Consider the following 16,856-nt stretch of genomic DNA (forward strand, 5'->3'; position numbering starts at 1 on the left):
ATTTGCGATATCTCACTGCGGCTAATATCACAGCTGCTCCAAACTTGTATTACTCTTATCATTAACAAATCACAGAAGACTAACAAGAAACATCAGTATTTGATGAACAGGTGGTTGAAACCTAACAGCTAATACAACTGGCAGTTACCTTAAAACTTCCAAAACAGGGGCTTGTACCCATTGATGCCTGAACCACCTCAACTAGCTTCTTGCAACTTAAAATACAAAGATACTGGTGTCTGAGTTCTTCAACCCTCCTTTGATGGAATGTGCCCAGAAACTCTTATGCTTCCCTAAACATTAGATCATAAATTGACATGTTTACGGAGAGCTTTTTCTTAGACGCTTACTCTCCACCACAAGAATCCATTTCAAGTTCACTTAACACCTTCAGCAACTTCTTACCAACCCCCACTTTTCCAGGTAATTGACAACGAGGAGCTGATTGTTATTCTAGTTGCTTCGCACACAGCTGCAAACATTCCTGTGACCCTGAAACACTACACAAGTATGTGTTGACTGGTTGTAATTCTTTGATTCCTCCAGTGTCCTTGCAAGTACAGAGTTGATCTACTTGTTCCACAAAAGAATAGATTCTTCCTCTTCAGCTGGACTAACAATGACACTTTACTCTCTTATACTTTCAGGGAAAGCTGATTAAAGGAGTATACTCAACCTACTCTTTTAAAACACTCAATATTTTACTTCTGTGACATCAAATCATGCTGCAATAACTGATTAAGGTTGATGCTATAGCCTGATCTACTTCTAATAAATCCATATCAATGAGTTGTTACTATAGATTATTTTGTCTCCTGAGTTCAGTTATGATCAAAGGTGCACGCAAACTCATACACTCTAGCACACAATATGTAGCCTGGATGCCAGACGAACTTAGCCCCGCCCCCACAACATTTTTGGTTGGGCAGTTCGGTCTGGAGTCGCTCCATTGGGAAAAAATTATGCCCCGACCGGGCCAATCAGATTGTCAGGGCGGGCTTTATACGATGATTGACAGATTATCAACGGTAACGTAATCAACCACGTCATCAAAGTGCCCTTGGGTTGAATTTGTTTTCAACAAACATGCCTGCCGCTGGCGAGCTGAGATGTGTAGATGCTGCCATTGAGTCTGTTTTAGAAGACATTGACAGCGCATTCATTTTGAAAGAGGAACTGAGAACGTGGAGGCGACGCCAAAGCAACACACTTATCCCCATCGCCCCGGTGCTTGGCTGTTCACACCGGACACTGAAGCGACGCTGAACCGCCGGGCAGCGCTAATAATATCACCCGTTGATCGAGTAGATCGCTGCACGGCTTTGTGCCGGTCACACCGGGTTATTTACTAACCCGTGAACCCGGCGTTAGTAAATAACTCACAATGCGTTGCTTAGCATACGTCACATACTACGTTGCTCTGATTGGTTGTAGGTCTATCCAATCGAGCGAAGAGGAATTTTACTTCCTGGTCAGTTGAAACACGCCCCATAATCACAGCCCAATGGAGCGGTCTCAGACTCACATTCTGACTATAATTGTGAGTCTGACAACGTCAGGCTACACAATATGTAGAGGACAGGGCCTCCAGGCCATCCATTTGTCCTGATCAGGGAAGATATATGAATCCAACATCTAACCTTAATGACTTCTCTGTGAAGTGAATGGAGGTTGACATGGTAATCATGGCCCAGCTTCTTTATTTTATTATACTTATTATACAAGGCTTCCAGCATGCACAGTGCCATAATATGGAATTGTACAAAGTGTTTGTGGGGACAGTGCTGTTTGTTGGTGGTTACAATGCAGGTGGTTTTGCTCATAGCTGGGCAAACTCATACTGCAGATATGTTTATCACAATATATATCAATTTATCTTGTTGATGTAGCCTAAAGATTATATTATCTTATTTTTAGTGAGAGATGTTACAACCTCAGAAAAGTGTGGCGCTCTAATTAGATAAATTACTCTGAGAAGTTGTTTGGGCAACTGGGTGAGACTACAACTAGCTTTACATATGTCCCCATGGACACATAGAAAGCGTCCTTGGGTCTCTTGAAAGCCGCTATATAAATTCAAGCTATTATTATTATTATTAACTTCATTTATTTCCAATTTTCAACACAATAGTGTGAGGAGATGACAGTAGGCAATTTGCAAGCCACACTTTGTTTACTTTGATATGTGACATAGCATTACTGATTACAACTCAGCTCCATAAATCTCTTTTAAAGCCCAATTACTGTGGCCTTATTACAGTCCTGAAGAGCCCCATGAAAACTTTGAGCCTTAGATTTGTTTTCATAATTTAAAAGTTTATGATAAAAAAATGTAGGCTAATGCGAGAGACACTTTTAGTTTTGTATGGTGTATTATTAAGATAAAGGCGTGGGAATAGTCATAAGCACAATGGGATACCTCATTAAGAATGTGTTCATGATACACAATGGTCAGTGTACAGTCCTTACGTTGAGTATAAAACAAAAATGTATCACACTCCAAAGCCTAATGTATACATACCTAAGTGTGTGATCATTTATCTAAATTCTAGGCTCTTGTATTTCCTTATTTCCTGGTGTTTTTCCAACAAAGGGTTTTTAATCCAAAGATAGCATGGATCTAATTATTTCCTCCGCAGCGATAAAACCTGAGGGAGAGATAACTGTGAGAGAAGCAATTCCCTCTCTGAAATCGCATGACCACAAACCACATAATAGAACTTCAGTTTATCCACTCAAAAACAATAAAAAAGAGTTTTAACTGCACACATATAGAGTTACCTCGGGGCAGCCAGCAGTGTATTGCAGCTTGGCTCTAAGTAAAGTCTCATAAGGATGTTGAAGAACGCTTAACTCCAGATCAATAATGTTTCTGCCTCAGAGCCTGCCTCTGTGTCCCAGGGGAGCCCCGGTCAGCCCTCGGAAATTCAGTGTCTCATCATTATGCAACACAACAGCACATATACATTACAAGTGTTTGTCCAGCTGCCCATATGTGCAAGAGAAACTGTGCCGCTTTATTCCGTCCCTGAATAGTCGTGCCAGACAATGAGCACTGCAGGGCAAAGTTAGCGTATCGATCCCATAACGACACACTGCTTCATAGTGCAGAGTCAGGTAAATAACCTGCAACAACAGGACTGCCTGCTCTCATTGTGATGCACAATAGAAGACTTCCAAGTTCTTTATTGAGTCACACGGTTTGATTTCTGTTGTAACAGCTGATAAACCCACTGTAGAAACTTGGTATGATTAAACTGAGCTGCTCTTTTAAAAAGCACTGCAGCTGGTGAGAGCTTGCTTCTTTTAAGGCATTTCATCCTTTCTTTAATTCTACCTCCACCAAGAAAGTAATGTTTTTTTTATTGGCATTTGCTTGTTGTTTGTCTGTTAGTTAGCTGGATTACACAAAAGCTACCGGGCAAATGTCCACAAAACTGGAAGGATGTGGTTCGGGTCAAGGAAGAACTTATTCAATATTGGTGTAGATCCAGATTTGGGGGGGGGGGTGCACATTTCTTTTTCACTTTCTTTAACATTGTAAAACTGGTCTTTTTTAAACATTTTCACCATTTTCTCAGTGAATAATTCATGGATCTTGATGAAACAAATCAGGCATGTTAAGGGGACTGATATTTATGAGCGGTGCAGATTTGGGGCAGCTTGCTTGAATTTAAGGGGCTGTTGCAGAGGAATGCACTCCACTGAGTCCCAATCTAGTTCATTGGTGTTTTCTTTTAATGCGTTTGATCCTTTTTCAGTTATTTGCTGAAAAATTGCTCTATGATAAATTGCCCTGTCTTTCTGTTGTTGTTGTTGTTATTAGCTCTCTCATACACACAGAAACACACACACACATTTCACCATTTCATATACAAACATAATGACGCACACATAGGAGGCTGGAGCACAACGTGATTAATTAGGAAGGTTTTTTGGGGGCCTTTCTGTAGTTTACACTACAGTGCACAGCAGATGGAGTGAGTGGGAGGTACAGGCTCTGAACATGTTTGGGATCTAGAGGTTACACAGGTGTACCACAGACAAGCAAGAGGGATTAAACCTCTGTGTATGTGTGTGTGTGTGTGTGTGTGTGTGTGTGTGTGTGTGTCTGTGTGTCTGTGTGCGTGAACATGGATGCGTTTGTTCCTATTTTTGCTGCGGGGATGCTCAGCAGGCATTTACTGATGTGTCCTGGTGTGTGTGGTGACAGTGACATACAGACACACTGACAGAGGCGATGGAGGGTCAGCAGCCATGGAATAGTCTGGCCATTGGTGCACTGCTTGACAGAACTGGAGCTGATAGATTTTTGGGGGGTTGGGCTTTGGTTGAGTTGCTTTGAGTACATTTCTTTGGCAAATATTTCATTAAAAAACACCAGGAACAGACATTTGTTCTTAATGAATCCCATCCCCTCACTTAACTTATAAATACATGCTGTTTCTGTGATTTTAATGTAATATAATTTATAACTTTTAGGTTATACTTATTCTTACACTTCTTTCCCAGGTTCATCATCAGACTCATATTCGACCATTATATTTCTAAATCTGCAAAGATTTGATTTGATTTCAGTTACATTTTGGTTAACAATGTGTGCTGTATAGATTCAATGAAATGATGTCACAAGGAGCAACAGAATATGTTGCTACCTGGGTTCAGAATGAGTTATCATGACATGACGACATGAAATCATTAATGCATCTGAACAGGTTCATACATGGACTGATCCCTCATTTCAGGTTTTCTCTTGTTCTCTTTTTGATTGCTGAGCTGTGATGTGCTGTACAAGGACAGATCAGTGTCACCTGGCCTCATTTGTATCTCTCCCCTTTCTCTCTATTCGTTCCCTCTCTTCTTTTGGTTTAGTCTTTCTCCTCTCTGTTCCCCCTTCCGTTCTCATATATCTGCGTTTGATTTTCTCTGACTGTGCAGTTTTGTGTCACTTGCTTGAATGCAGTGTCTCTTCTAAAAGGGCAGAGTAGGATATTTTATTGTGTCCTTTACCACTGGGGAGGGAAAAGCTGAATCCTCTATCTATAGTACAGATGATACAGAAAACTTTCCACTGGATGTGCAGGCACTCACTATGCTGGCATGCACAAATCTCCTTGGTGATAAAACACTAAACAAAGAGATCCTCTCCAGACATAAAACAGGGATCAAGAACCCCATATACAGCCCTTGAGATGATTCATGAATCCAAAAAGTAATTCTCATGACTGCAATACATTTTTTGTGATAAAAGAAAATAACAGAGACAATCTTGTCCTTCAGGGCGGTCCCTTCCAGCTGTGTGCTTGTCAGGTCACAGTCAGGGTGAAGGAAAAACACATTATTATTATGATGTGTGATGATCACTGATCAGCATCATAGTGACTGTCAAGAAAAGATGATGCATAATGAGGCACTTTACAAGAGAAACTGACTAACAAGACCGTTTGGACCAGACAATCTAGCCTTGTTTGCAGGGACGTGTGGTTGCAGAGATGAAGAGAACAAATCTCGAGCCTCATTACAGCTGTTATCTGCAGCTAGCCTGTCCTGTTATAAGGACAAACTGTCTGGATAATGCTACACTCTTCAGCAGAGTTGTTATGTCAAACAAGCAGCACAAGAACATATTCAGACAGGAACAATATTCAGCAGATATGTTTTGTAGTGAGTGAGTTAAAGAGTAGAAACAGATCCTCATGCATAATGCCACCATCATAAGAGGACCAACAGTCCTCTTATGATTATAATTTGGATCTGAACCAAATTGCCTATTCTGATAAATATTTATCCCCTAAACAAGATGCACAAATTGTTCTCTGAGAAATTAACTAAAATTTTTAACAACATTTACTGAATCTGCTTCCTGACTCGGATCGGTACCAACATTTAATGGACTCTTTCCTGACCGATCACATCCCTCGAGGAAGTTTTTTTAATAATCTGTTTAGTAGTCTTTGCGTAATCCTGTTTACGAACACAAACAATCACAGTAGATAATATCCTCAGCTTGGCATCACATTTGGATTTCTACCAGGAGGTGGTGATAGTCTGCATGATCTACCACTTTGAAGGTTCATCTTCCTTTAGGCAAGGGTGGGTGCTAGTGGAAGACGAGCAGCCAGCCACCAGGAATCGGTACATGCTTTGGCTTGAGCCACTCTGCTCGTACAACACAACTTAAACTTAGCACAGAGACCACTTTCCTCCTTCTGCAGATGCAGCTTTCCTCTTATTCATCATAGCAACCTGCTTTTTAACCCGCTTCTACAGTTACTGCTTTTCAATCTGAGGTGTGTTCTGCAGTTTTGGTGTGTTCCTCCTCAGACAACAAGCCTTTGGGGGACTACAACTATGTTAATAAATGGCAGTGTCTTTATTAACTGTAAAATGTTGCTGACTGCGCTGCCAAACTCCAATTACTGGTTCACGTTTTGTTGTGTATTAGTGGCAGCCTCGTTGTGTTGCACCTTATTCTTGCAGTTCAATCTGAATCACGACTCCATTTAAAGAGTCTAATGAGTCTTTTGGGGTAGATGCAGCTTCATGGAGGAAACAGCTCATGTCGAGTTGAACTGTTAGTTCCAAGATAACAGGCCTGTTTTCTCCTCATCTACTGTCATAGCATGACATTTTTTGAAAGAATAATCAGACAAACTATTTAGTCTCCCCCATACTGCGACCAGTTAAGAGATTGTTTAACCATGAAAAGATCGTTGTATTTTCAGTTTCTTTGCTTGGAAGAAAACATAGTCCGATTTTTGTAGTCCACGGTATGACAGTGGCTTCCTGTCCCCGGCCTGCATGTTCTTTCCCTTTACCTTGTCTCACTGCTTCTCTCAGGTCTTTTCCTGCAGCATAAATGTCTCAGAGCTTCCACAGATGGCTGCTGCCTCGATATGAATATTTGATAGTCCTTCTATACCTCCCTTGAGAGTGGTGAAATATTCAAAACAGTTTCTGGTGGACGTTTGGACTCCTCAGAGGCTGCAAAAGGACTGGACTTCCTGATGAGTACAGATTAAATCTTTTTAGAAAATCTTATCTTTATTTTCCTAATGTGTGATGGTGGTTGCTCCTGTATACCTGGACTCTTGAGTGGAGCCTTCACATATATTATGCACCATTGATTTGCAAGGGGGTTAAATAACTGTGTCTGTGAATATGCAAATATTAGAATGAAGTCCTGTGGAGTCCTGTGTTTTCTATTTCCTGCGTTGTTTTTATCAGCAGTATTTACTTTTTTTTGAATTTTCTCTTATTCTGTCTCTTCCAGCGGGATGCCAAGGGACAGTACCTGTTTGACCTGATTTGCCATCATCTCAACCTGCTCGAGAAAGACTACTTTGGCATTCGATATGTTGACCCAGACAAGCAGAGGGTAACTATTATTTTTTTTAAATAAACCCAATTAAAATTTCCGTGAGTCACATAACGTGGCGGTGAAGTTCCTGTGAAGTTTAGTTTTTTCACAGGACCTTCACTTTTTACTCTTTGGTAATTCATGAGTACAAAATTGCCATTTGTCCCCTTGAATGAAAGATAGCCTTGGAAATTAGTTTCTGAAACTCTTTTTATCGTATTTGTTGAAATCCTCTCCACAATGGCCATCAATAATTAAAGTCCATAAAAAAAGAAAACCAGCCGGTGTCTGTGATGCTCACAGGAAAGTAATAAACACAACCAATCATTATAGAGACCAAATTCATATGGCGATCATATAGCCATAGCTTTGACGAGGGGCTTGGTAAATCCTGTGTGGCTGATGAAAGCATGAGAGTCCACATTAATAAAGCAGGTCCCAGTTAGTCATTACCACATAGACAGGTCCTGCAGATCACCAGGTACAGCAGATTATCAATTAGATCTCAGGGACAGTGACAGAAACCCTTATTAAAGGCTGATAGATATAAATGTCAGTTCTAAATGGCCTAATGACTTTTTTTCACTCGCTACATAAATATTCAGGAGAGGCTGGTGAGTCAGCAGGTTCATTATGCAAACTGGTGAGAAACCATCCCCTTTAATTGATGTGAATATCCATCATCAGAATTTACACAGGCCTGGGTGAATTTGCGTGGACACCATGTATTTATATTATCATGCACTTTTGAACAGTGAATATAGGTTTAGAGATTAAAAATGTATCACCTTAAATGTTCCTCCATATTTCAAAGGAAAGATATCAGCCAGCTGAGAGATGTAGGTAGTGTAGCGTCATTGTGGGGGGCGGTGCCTCATTATTGTCAGCGTGTCATCATCTCAATGATCAGGGCCAGTTGTCGACATGTGATAGTCGTCGTTCTGACAGAAAACAGGGCCCCTTCAAAACATCTCTTCTCTGAGTCGGTGGGAGTCTGAATGAACAGAGGGCCGAGAGATGGGAGTCATTGTGCTGTGCCCTCCAGCTACAGAGTACAAGTCGTCATGCTGAGGTGCTGAGCAATCAGTACCTCCAGTTTAGCAGCTAAAGTCCAAAATGCAGATCTTCTTTTTCTGTCTCTTTCAGCACTGGTTGGAGTTTACAAAGTCAATTGCCAAACAAATGAAATGTAAGTATCTAATATAACATGCCAGATTGTTGTGTGCCAAGAAGGAGCAAGAAAGCTATTTAACATAACGATTTAAACTTTAGAATTATAACAAAACAACTTTAGAACATACTTGAAAATTCTTGTCTTTCTTCTGCAGCCCAGCCTCCATTCACTATGTGTTTGCGTGTCAAGTTTTACCCCCCCGACCCTGCTGCCCTGAGAGAGGAAATCACCAGGTAAGATTTCAAGATGGCTCAGAGCAGGTGGGAAAGCTGAAGTTAGAGATGGAAGATATACTTGAGTCTGGGAAAGCTTGCAAGGGTCAATTTGTTTCTTTCAATAAGTTTTCTAACTAATGGATTTTTTGCATCATTTAAGTAAAAAAAAAAAAAAAAAGGAAAGTAGCATAGCAGTGTTTGAATGAAGGTTTGTCAATTTGCAATTGGTTTTCAGGACCACAGCTATTTAATCTGAATGGAGGACGAAAGTGGGTGTAAACCTATACACAGAGGTAACCACTGTCTCTCCCTTCTCAGAGACAAACATTCTTCATTCAACATCTGCACACATGCATTTACAAATTTGGTAAGTGTGGCTAAAATAGTGGACAAGGAAACTGCAACTCAACAAAGAATCCAGACGGACAAATAGAGTTTTTATCGACAGCCAAAAGGTCAACGGGCAATTAAAGAGAGGTTTTGCGAGGCAAAGTCAATTTAATGGAACCTAAAGGTCTCTTGAATATTTATGCATACATCACGATTCGGCCATTTGTTTTGAGATGCTAAATTGTGTCTGAAAATTGTATTATGTAAATTTGTGGTGCCACTATATTAAAAAAGGGCTGAGTAAGTAAAATGACACAGATAGTAAATATTTTTACAAACACTGCCACAGAGAACATCCTTAGAAATCCAGTTCTATTTATTTAGAGCCGCTACCTGTTGGTTTTTCTTTGATGTGGCATCAAACATCCCGTGCAGCAGTGATGTTTGATGGGGAGGAGCACAGGACTGGAACAAGCTGAGGCCTGAACTAGAAAATAGTCTGAAGCAATCACTTAACAGCAGTTTAGTGCCTGAGCCATTTCAGCAAGGGGGTCACAAAAATGTGTGATTACACTGAAATGGGATTAGAAAAATGACAAAACAGGACAGATAGGAAAGAAGACAAAATAAATCGCAACGGAGAATTACATTGTCATCTTCCAGTATTTTCATTTGGAGCCGATCTCAGTAAAAAGAAGAGACACAGTTGAAGTTCAGTTTTGTGCAGCAAGACAAATCTGGTTCTACTGGACTTCTGACACTGACTGACAGAGAAAGTGAAGGGTGTAGACAAACATGTAAAGTGCGGGGCTGAATTTTAGAATGACCGCCGTTATTAAAACGAAAAGTCAACATAGAATTTCATTTAATAAACTTCTTACACTCAAATAGGGGTTACAACCAAATATATCACTACTTTTCGGGAAATTGCAATTGCATTCTAAAAATGCTGACATTGAGCATAGCTAGCTTTAGGATACCTGTATTTCTTCTTCTTCTTTATTATCTTCTTTGTCGTAAAAGGTATCTTAAAATTTGCTGATGGGACTTCATGTCTCTGCATCCAGATTTTACATAATTGAAAAATTACAGCAGCAGATGAATAGTTGTATGACTAAATAAAAGTAATTTTCCCCCTTCAACTTGCTTTGAGTGAAAGTAGCCATCTTATAAAAGGGATCAGAATCCCAGTGTTTTTGTCTGAACTCTTAAGATAGGCTGGTTTCAATACAGTTACAAAATAAAGACCACAAGTTCAATTTCATAACAGCATCCAGAGCTCCATAGTGAGCCTGTGTGCAGAGGGATTTGACTCTAAGTTTTTTTTTTATAAGTTGCAGTGTCATCTGGCACCTCACCACTATTATATTGTGTGTGGCATCCTTGACAGCTGAACAAACTGCTGTGAGGAGTGTGCCAAATACCGAGCGCTCACAAAGATCCCTCAAAATCACATCCCTCCACTGGTTGCCATGCAATGAAATCTTTGACTGAGCTGAGCTCCGGCAAGGGAGCGCTCCTCCATCCCCCGCAATCTGTTCAGACTGAAGGCTTTCACAGACAAACAAATATAGTAAATGGGCAGGTAGCAACATTAAATTAATTTTTATTTTGCTTTAACGATTCTATTTAATGCTTGTTTTAGAGAAATCTAATGTGGTTGGATGCCTCCACCAACCAGTACAGTTTCAGCCTAAATTCCTTTTTTGCCAGACTTACCTGAGTTCACCATGACCTCTGACTACTGAAATCTAATCAGTTAATATTTGAGTCTGAAGTGAAAACTGGTCAAAATTTGTAGAGATTCCCTCTGGCAGACTTGAGATATCATGTTAAGGAGGCCAGAAACATATTTTGTGAGGCCACTGTGACCTTGAACAATGACCACTCAAATCTAATCATTTAATATGTCACACACTGTGAACATTTTTTGACATATTTGAAATGATTCTCTGAGGTGGAACACAGTCAAATGGCTTTTTTTTTTTTTTTTTTTTGATTCCCTCCAGAAGATCTTTAGACAACCAGAAAACCTAGAGCCTCCAGTGTGGAGACATGAAAAATGAGATTGGCAATATTTATTCATTTGCACATGTAACCCCACTCAGCTTTCCCTTTGAGATAGTGCAGAGTATCTGATCTGGAACCAGGGAGTATTGTTCTCTAATCTTCTCTTCTGTCTGCTTAAGTAGACATTAAACATCCACCCCTGAAAACGCACAAAATCAGTTTCCAAGTCACTACGAGTATATAGAATGATGGAAAATCCTAACCTTCTACTGGCCAAGTAATTTGTGGATCACAAACCAAAAACCCTGAGATCTCAGGAAACTTTTAAAGTTAAAATAAGCCAAGAAAATAAAACATGCGTTAAAAAGGATAATAAAATGAGCGTACTCAAAAAGTACTACTGCCCAGTCTTCAGTCAATGAACAGATGAGAATGTAGACTGATGTCGACTCAAGCTCCAGCTGTAGACCTCTTCAATAAAAAAGACGGTTACTCATTAAAATCCATACATAAATGTCCTCTTCTTTTTTTGTAACTCAACCTCAATGTAAATGTCATGCTCACAGTGTACTTCAAGGTCCATACAGTCAACATTGACGTTTCAAAGTGAATGCACATTTTATATACATACAGTTGTACAGGGAAATAACGCAGCAGCTCTGCAGAGCCGTATAAACATCTTTCATGAGCCTTTGCAACACGTGCAGCACCTAGCTAGCCTTCAAGCTAAATGGTTTTAGCGGCTCAACACAACTCAATTATCACATGTTCATGAGTGAAGTGCTCATGTGTACCAGCCACATTATATAATCCCTGCGTGCTGTAGTAGCTAATGTAATTAGCATCATGAGCTACCATCATGAACTCACCGGGACATCAACGTTCACAGTCCTAAGCCTCTCCAGGTGAAATCACAGCTCCTCTTGCATCTCTCACAAATCATAAATATCAGGTTCCAGGTTCCTGCAGGACCGAAACATGGTGGAAGGAGGAAAACAACAGGAGCAAACTACCATATCAAAGATTTGTTTGATGAGAAAGATGGAGTGTTTTTTTCCCAGCTGAGGTCAAGTGTACCTGTCACTATATCAACCTAAACTGTAAAGAGACAGTAACAGTCTGGTTTATAAAACAGGCCTGACAACGGGGAGAAATAATCACAAGGTGTTTCCTCATAGGGAACTTTGAATCTGGTCAAAGTCGTACAAAAATACAACAGCAAGTGTCATATAGGTGAAGTTTAAAAACTTTGCGTTCATCTTACCTGGTATATCTGCAATGAACCAGATGAAGTAAAATTTTCTCATTTGCCATTACTCTTATTATCTTGGGATCTGCTTACTTTGTGAATGATAAATTAAACCCACTGACATCTGCATTAAAATAAACTCAAATTAACTTATCTGATATTTAAAATCTACAGACATCACGTAATATCACCAGGTACTAACTGTTATTTGATGTTTAGTATTGCTTAGTGCTGCTTTACTATTTATAGCTTTGCGGCTTGGGGACAAATTGCTGTGTGGGAAAATGACACACAAAGTAATTTGTGGTTGTGAGGGACGAGACCAGCCGAGCTGCCCCAGTGGACTTCATTGCGAACCAGCAATCATATTTTATATCACCGTCAGTTCTCTGAAGCTTTAGGTCAAGTTCTGTCTCAAGGCAGCTAAAATGTCCTGTGTCCAATGGTCCAGAAGATAACTTCCAAATTGATAATCATACATTCATTATATTATCTCAATTGTAATTATGATTGGATTGTAAATGGATTGTGAAAGTTAGTAGTTGTTGCTAGCCTACATTTATTTTATATATATAATATCATACATCCAAAGTAGGCTGGTAAACACAAAGGCTCCTTCATCATTAGCTATATCATGATCGATTTTTTAGTTTTTTAGTTTTTAAGACCCATATCTTGCCGACAAGGTCATATGTTTTTCAGCCTGTTATTACCATGTATTGGTTGGATGACCATTAAATTAATATTTACTTAAATAGTAAATAATTCACAATTCCTTGACTTCTTAAAGACTGCCATCAGCTCAAAATGTTTTTCTGTCTAACACTGGTTCTAGGGAGATTGTACGTGGGCTTGTCTTGTTTGAACCACAAGTCCAAAGTTACTATGTGAAGATATTTCTTCTCACAGTCTCCTATTAAGTTGTTAATGTCCAGCTGTCAATATGTTGATCCTAACTAAATAATGACCCCAATTAGTTTATTTGTGTCCCGCTCCACAGATATCTCGTCTTCCTGCAGGTTAAGAGGGATCTGTACCACGGTCGCCTGCTGTGCAAGACGTCAGATGCTGCTCTGCTGGCTGCCCACATATTACAAGGTACGACAATGTGATCATTTAAGAAAAGTGATTTCAGCTACACTGCATTTACAAGCAATTCCCCAAAAGGCACAAACATGTCCTCACACAAGACAGCTTGTTTTTACCTTGACTAGAAACACACGTGTTGCAGAGGCTCACTCTGACTGATGCATTTCAACTAAATGTTAAATGTTATTTCTCATTGAGAATTGCTTTTATCTAAAATAAGCTATTTTAAATCTCAGTGTTAGTTGTTCATTGTTCTTTCTACTTGTGCTTCTCAATCATCATCTCAAACTATATTTCCTGTAATTGTATGTAATATTCATGTTTATGACCTTCTGTAGACTCTATATGATTTCCATACAACCCTGTCTTGTTAACAAACAAGAGTGTGTGTGTGTGGGGGTATTGTGCAAGCACAGCATGTTGAAGGTGCTTTGCTTGTGTTTGATTTATACCTTGAGAATATGTTGTGTTTAACATGAATTGACTAATTACTAATTTTAATAACCCTTCACAGCACAAAAAAAACATATTGTCAGTTATTATTCAAATTCAACGGAGAGTCTGTCAGTTCTGCACAGACGTTTAACATCTTGGCTTCTTTTGTCATTTTGGCTCATCAACATGCTGAGAGGCGAGAAGGAGCAGTTCACCTGCCAAGCAGCTCCTGTCAGCCTTTTCCTTCTCTAACAATCCAAGCATTTACATATTTCTTTGTGTGTCCTTAACCCACCATACAGAACATCGATATACTGAGGGACACTGGCTGATATTGGCTTATTTGTTCGGCAAATAAACCTCAATCTTGTCCACAGAGGTGCTGGACCTTCTACAACACTTATTTTAAGCACATTTATTTAAATACAGTTCAGCCTTTCCTTGCTATTTATGGAAAACGCAAATGTAGTTGCTCCTCTCATAGGCGACACAGTATGTTAAAGGCACATTTCACAATTTTAACTGTTACATGTTATCTATTCATCTGGTAAAAACCTCATCTATAAAGGCTGGCTTTTCTATAAAGCCAGTCTTCACCAGGTGTTTCAGGCTTATATAAACACTTTTTGACACTGTTTAACATGTCATCCCCTGGGAAAGCATTACATCTACTTGCTCCAAAAAAACCTAGTTTTGATTGCCTGGGTTGGTACAGTTCTCTCTACAGAGCAGAGAAGGAGCCACAACCCTCTGTGTGTTTTCTCCAACATCTGCAATCAGCACTGCAAAGAACACTGGCAGGAGGTATTACACGTCAACTAGTGAGTGGAGACGTGGATAAATATTGGCAAAATAATTCCTTCTATAAAACTTAATGGTCCACACACATTTTTTGTGTATTTGTCTATGTTGTTAAAAGATGCTGTATTCAAATGACTAAATATATATCGCACAATAAACCACAGTCAGCTGGCATTTTTTATTTAAAGAGGATCTTTGTTAGATTGAGACCTGGTGGTTGGAGTTTCTCTGATTCGGCTTCGGCCTATTCACTGTGCACATTTATGTTATAAGGTGCATTCAAAACCTTGATTTCTTGGTGTGTGCCTTTTATATTGTGTACTTGTGTACTGTGATATTTTCTCAGAACGACCATATAGAAATAGAAATAGAAACATGTCCCTGGCAGAGTGATGAAAAACAAAGAAATAAATCAACTAATATTGTGTTTTTTATAGCAAACATTTTTATGTCAAATTTTTACTTTATATATGGGACAACCTTTTAGTCAGTAAGTGAGCCATGTGCCAACCGTCGCCATTTGCTCTTGGCAGAAAAGAATATATCACGTAATTTTATTGCAGATGGAACAATGCTTTCACGTCTTGTTATAACTTCTTCAAACCTTGCTCAAGACAATACGTAAACTGTGCCTCGCTGCATGTTTCCACTGTAGACATTTTGTGATGTTAATGCCCAGAGCAGAGCACAAAACTCACCAACCCAGCAGCCGGTCCATGTATTATGAAAAAAGATATTGCTCACCGTGTTGGACAAAAATAAAATGTAAGATAACGGTTTGGCCACAATGCATTTCCAAGATTTCAGTAACAAAAAGTTCTTACAGAAAATCCTTTTTTTCTTTTTTTCTTTTCTTTGTTGTGTCTCCTTTTTTTTTCTGCGTTCCAGCCGAAATTGGGGACCATGACCCGGGGAAACACCCAGAGGGCTACAGCTCCAAGTTCCAGTTCTTCCCCAAGCACTCAGAAAAGCTGGAGCGGCGGATTGCTGAGATCCACAAGACTGAGCTGATGTAAGGTGACACCTGTCCATTTCCCTGTGTGTCCTCCTTGAGAGAGCAGGCGCCATAGCTGCTACATGTGCTCTTACAGGGTTTTTTAAGAAATAACCCATGAGAGGTCAACACTCGTTATTGATGTAACACTGGAGTATCACAAATTTTACATGATCATCAGAGTCAATCATAAAGCGACAAAGAAAAAAAAATCAAAATATTTTTATTAATCTGCTAATATCAGCTTTAAGTAACAGATTATAAGCAGTCTGGAAATCTAATACATTTTTTGGGACTTTGACAAACCAAAGGATGACAACTCAAATCTACTAGGCAAGAAAATATTTGAAGAAAAGGAGAGCTACTTAATGGGCAGTGTTAACACCTGTGGTGATGTGATGTGTGAGTGTTTGCGTGTGTGTGTGTGTGTGTGTGTGTGTGTGTGTGTGTGTGTGTGCTACACTCTAAGGATTTCCTTCACACTCTGCGTGCCTCTCAGAGTGCAGCTTTAGGACAGACACAAGCTGCTACACATGTCTGGATCTGGTCCTCAGCCTCCTGTACACTACGGTGTTTGGTCAATAATTCAACAGTGGCATCGGTGCAAAGAACGTTTTGACTGCAGATCGAAGACTGCAAGTGTTTGCCCTCAGTTTTGGAGGGACCTTGCCTCGGGCGGTGATCGCCACCGGTAAAATAAATGTGTTTAAAGAGTGTGAGCTAAGTCAAACCTCTCAGCTGGCAGGAATCAGATTTCAGAAGCGGTGAGGTGAAAAATTGACAAGACTTTTACTTCTGTTTGATAACTTCACAGTCTGTGGCTCAGGAGAGGGTCATCCAGTAACCAGCAGGTCGTTGGTTTGAACCCCCGGCTCCTCCAGTCTGAGTTCTGAAGTATAACTCAAATGTTCCTGATCCATTGACTGTGTGTAAAAGGTGTTGAAAGATGAAACACTGCTGACTTACCTTCCCTTTCTATGTCTTCACTTGTGAATTCATAATCCCTACTGTGCATATAAACTTGGAGGATTTTGGCTTGTAAATGTAGTTTCCAACAGTGATGGCTGCCTGGGTTGGTGCAATCCTCACTGCAGAGCAGAGAAGGAGCCAACACTCTCCATGTACTTTCTCCACCATCTGTAATCAGGCGTCAGTTAGTAAACTCTGCTGCTACATCTGGCTGCAGCACTGCAGAGAAC

The 16,856-nt window shown here is 39.9% G+C and overlaps 1 protein-coding gene across 2 annotated transcripts in view; it reads left to right on the forward strand.

Annotated features, from left to right (window-relative positions):
- Positions 1-16,856, forward strand: part of LOC133953957 (FERM domain-containing protein 5-like) — a 64,865-nt gene that overhangs the window by 35,864 nt on the left and 12,145 nt on the right. Inside the window, exons 2-6 of one of the 2 annotated variants that reach the window (XM_062388157.1) lie at positions 7,274-7,378; positions 8,507-8,549; positions 8,689-8,767; positions 13,339-13,436; positions 15,552-15,675. In XM_062388157.1, coding sequence (XP_062244141.1) covers positions 7,274-7,378; positions 8,507-8,549; positions 8,689-8,767; positions 13,339-13,436; positions 15,552-15,675 — 449 coding nt within the window. The remainder of the gene's footprint in view (positions 1-7,273; positions 7,379-8,506; positions 8,550-8,688; positions 8,768-13,338; positions 13,437-15,551; positions 15,676-16,856) is intronic. The other variant, XM_062388165.1, reaches the window with a different exon arrangement.

The sequence above is a fragment of the Platichthys flesus genome, chromosome 1 (genome assembly GCF_949316205.1).
Source record: "Platichthys flesus chromosome 1, fPlaFle2.1, whole genome shotgun sequence".
In the NCBI taxonomy this organism is placed as follows: Eukaryota; Metazoa; Chordata; class Actinopteri; order Pleuronectiformes; family Pleuronectidae; genus Platichthys; species Platichthys flesus.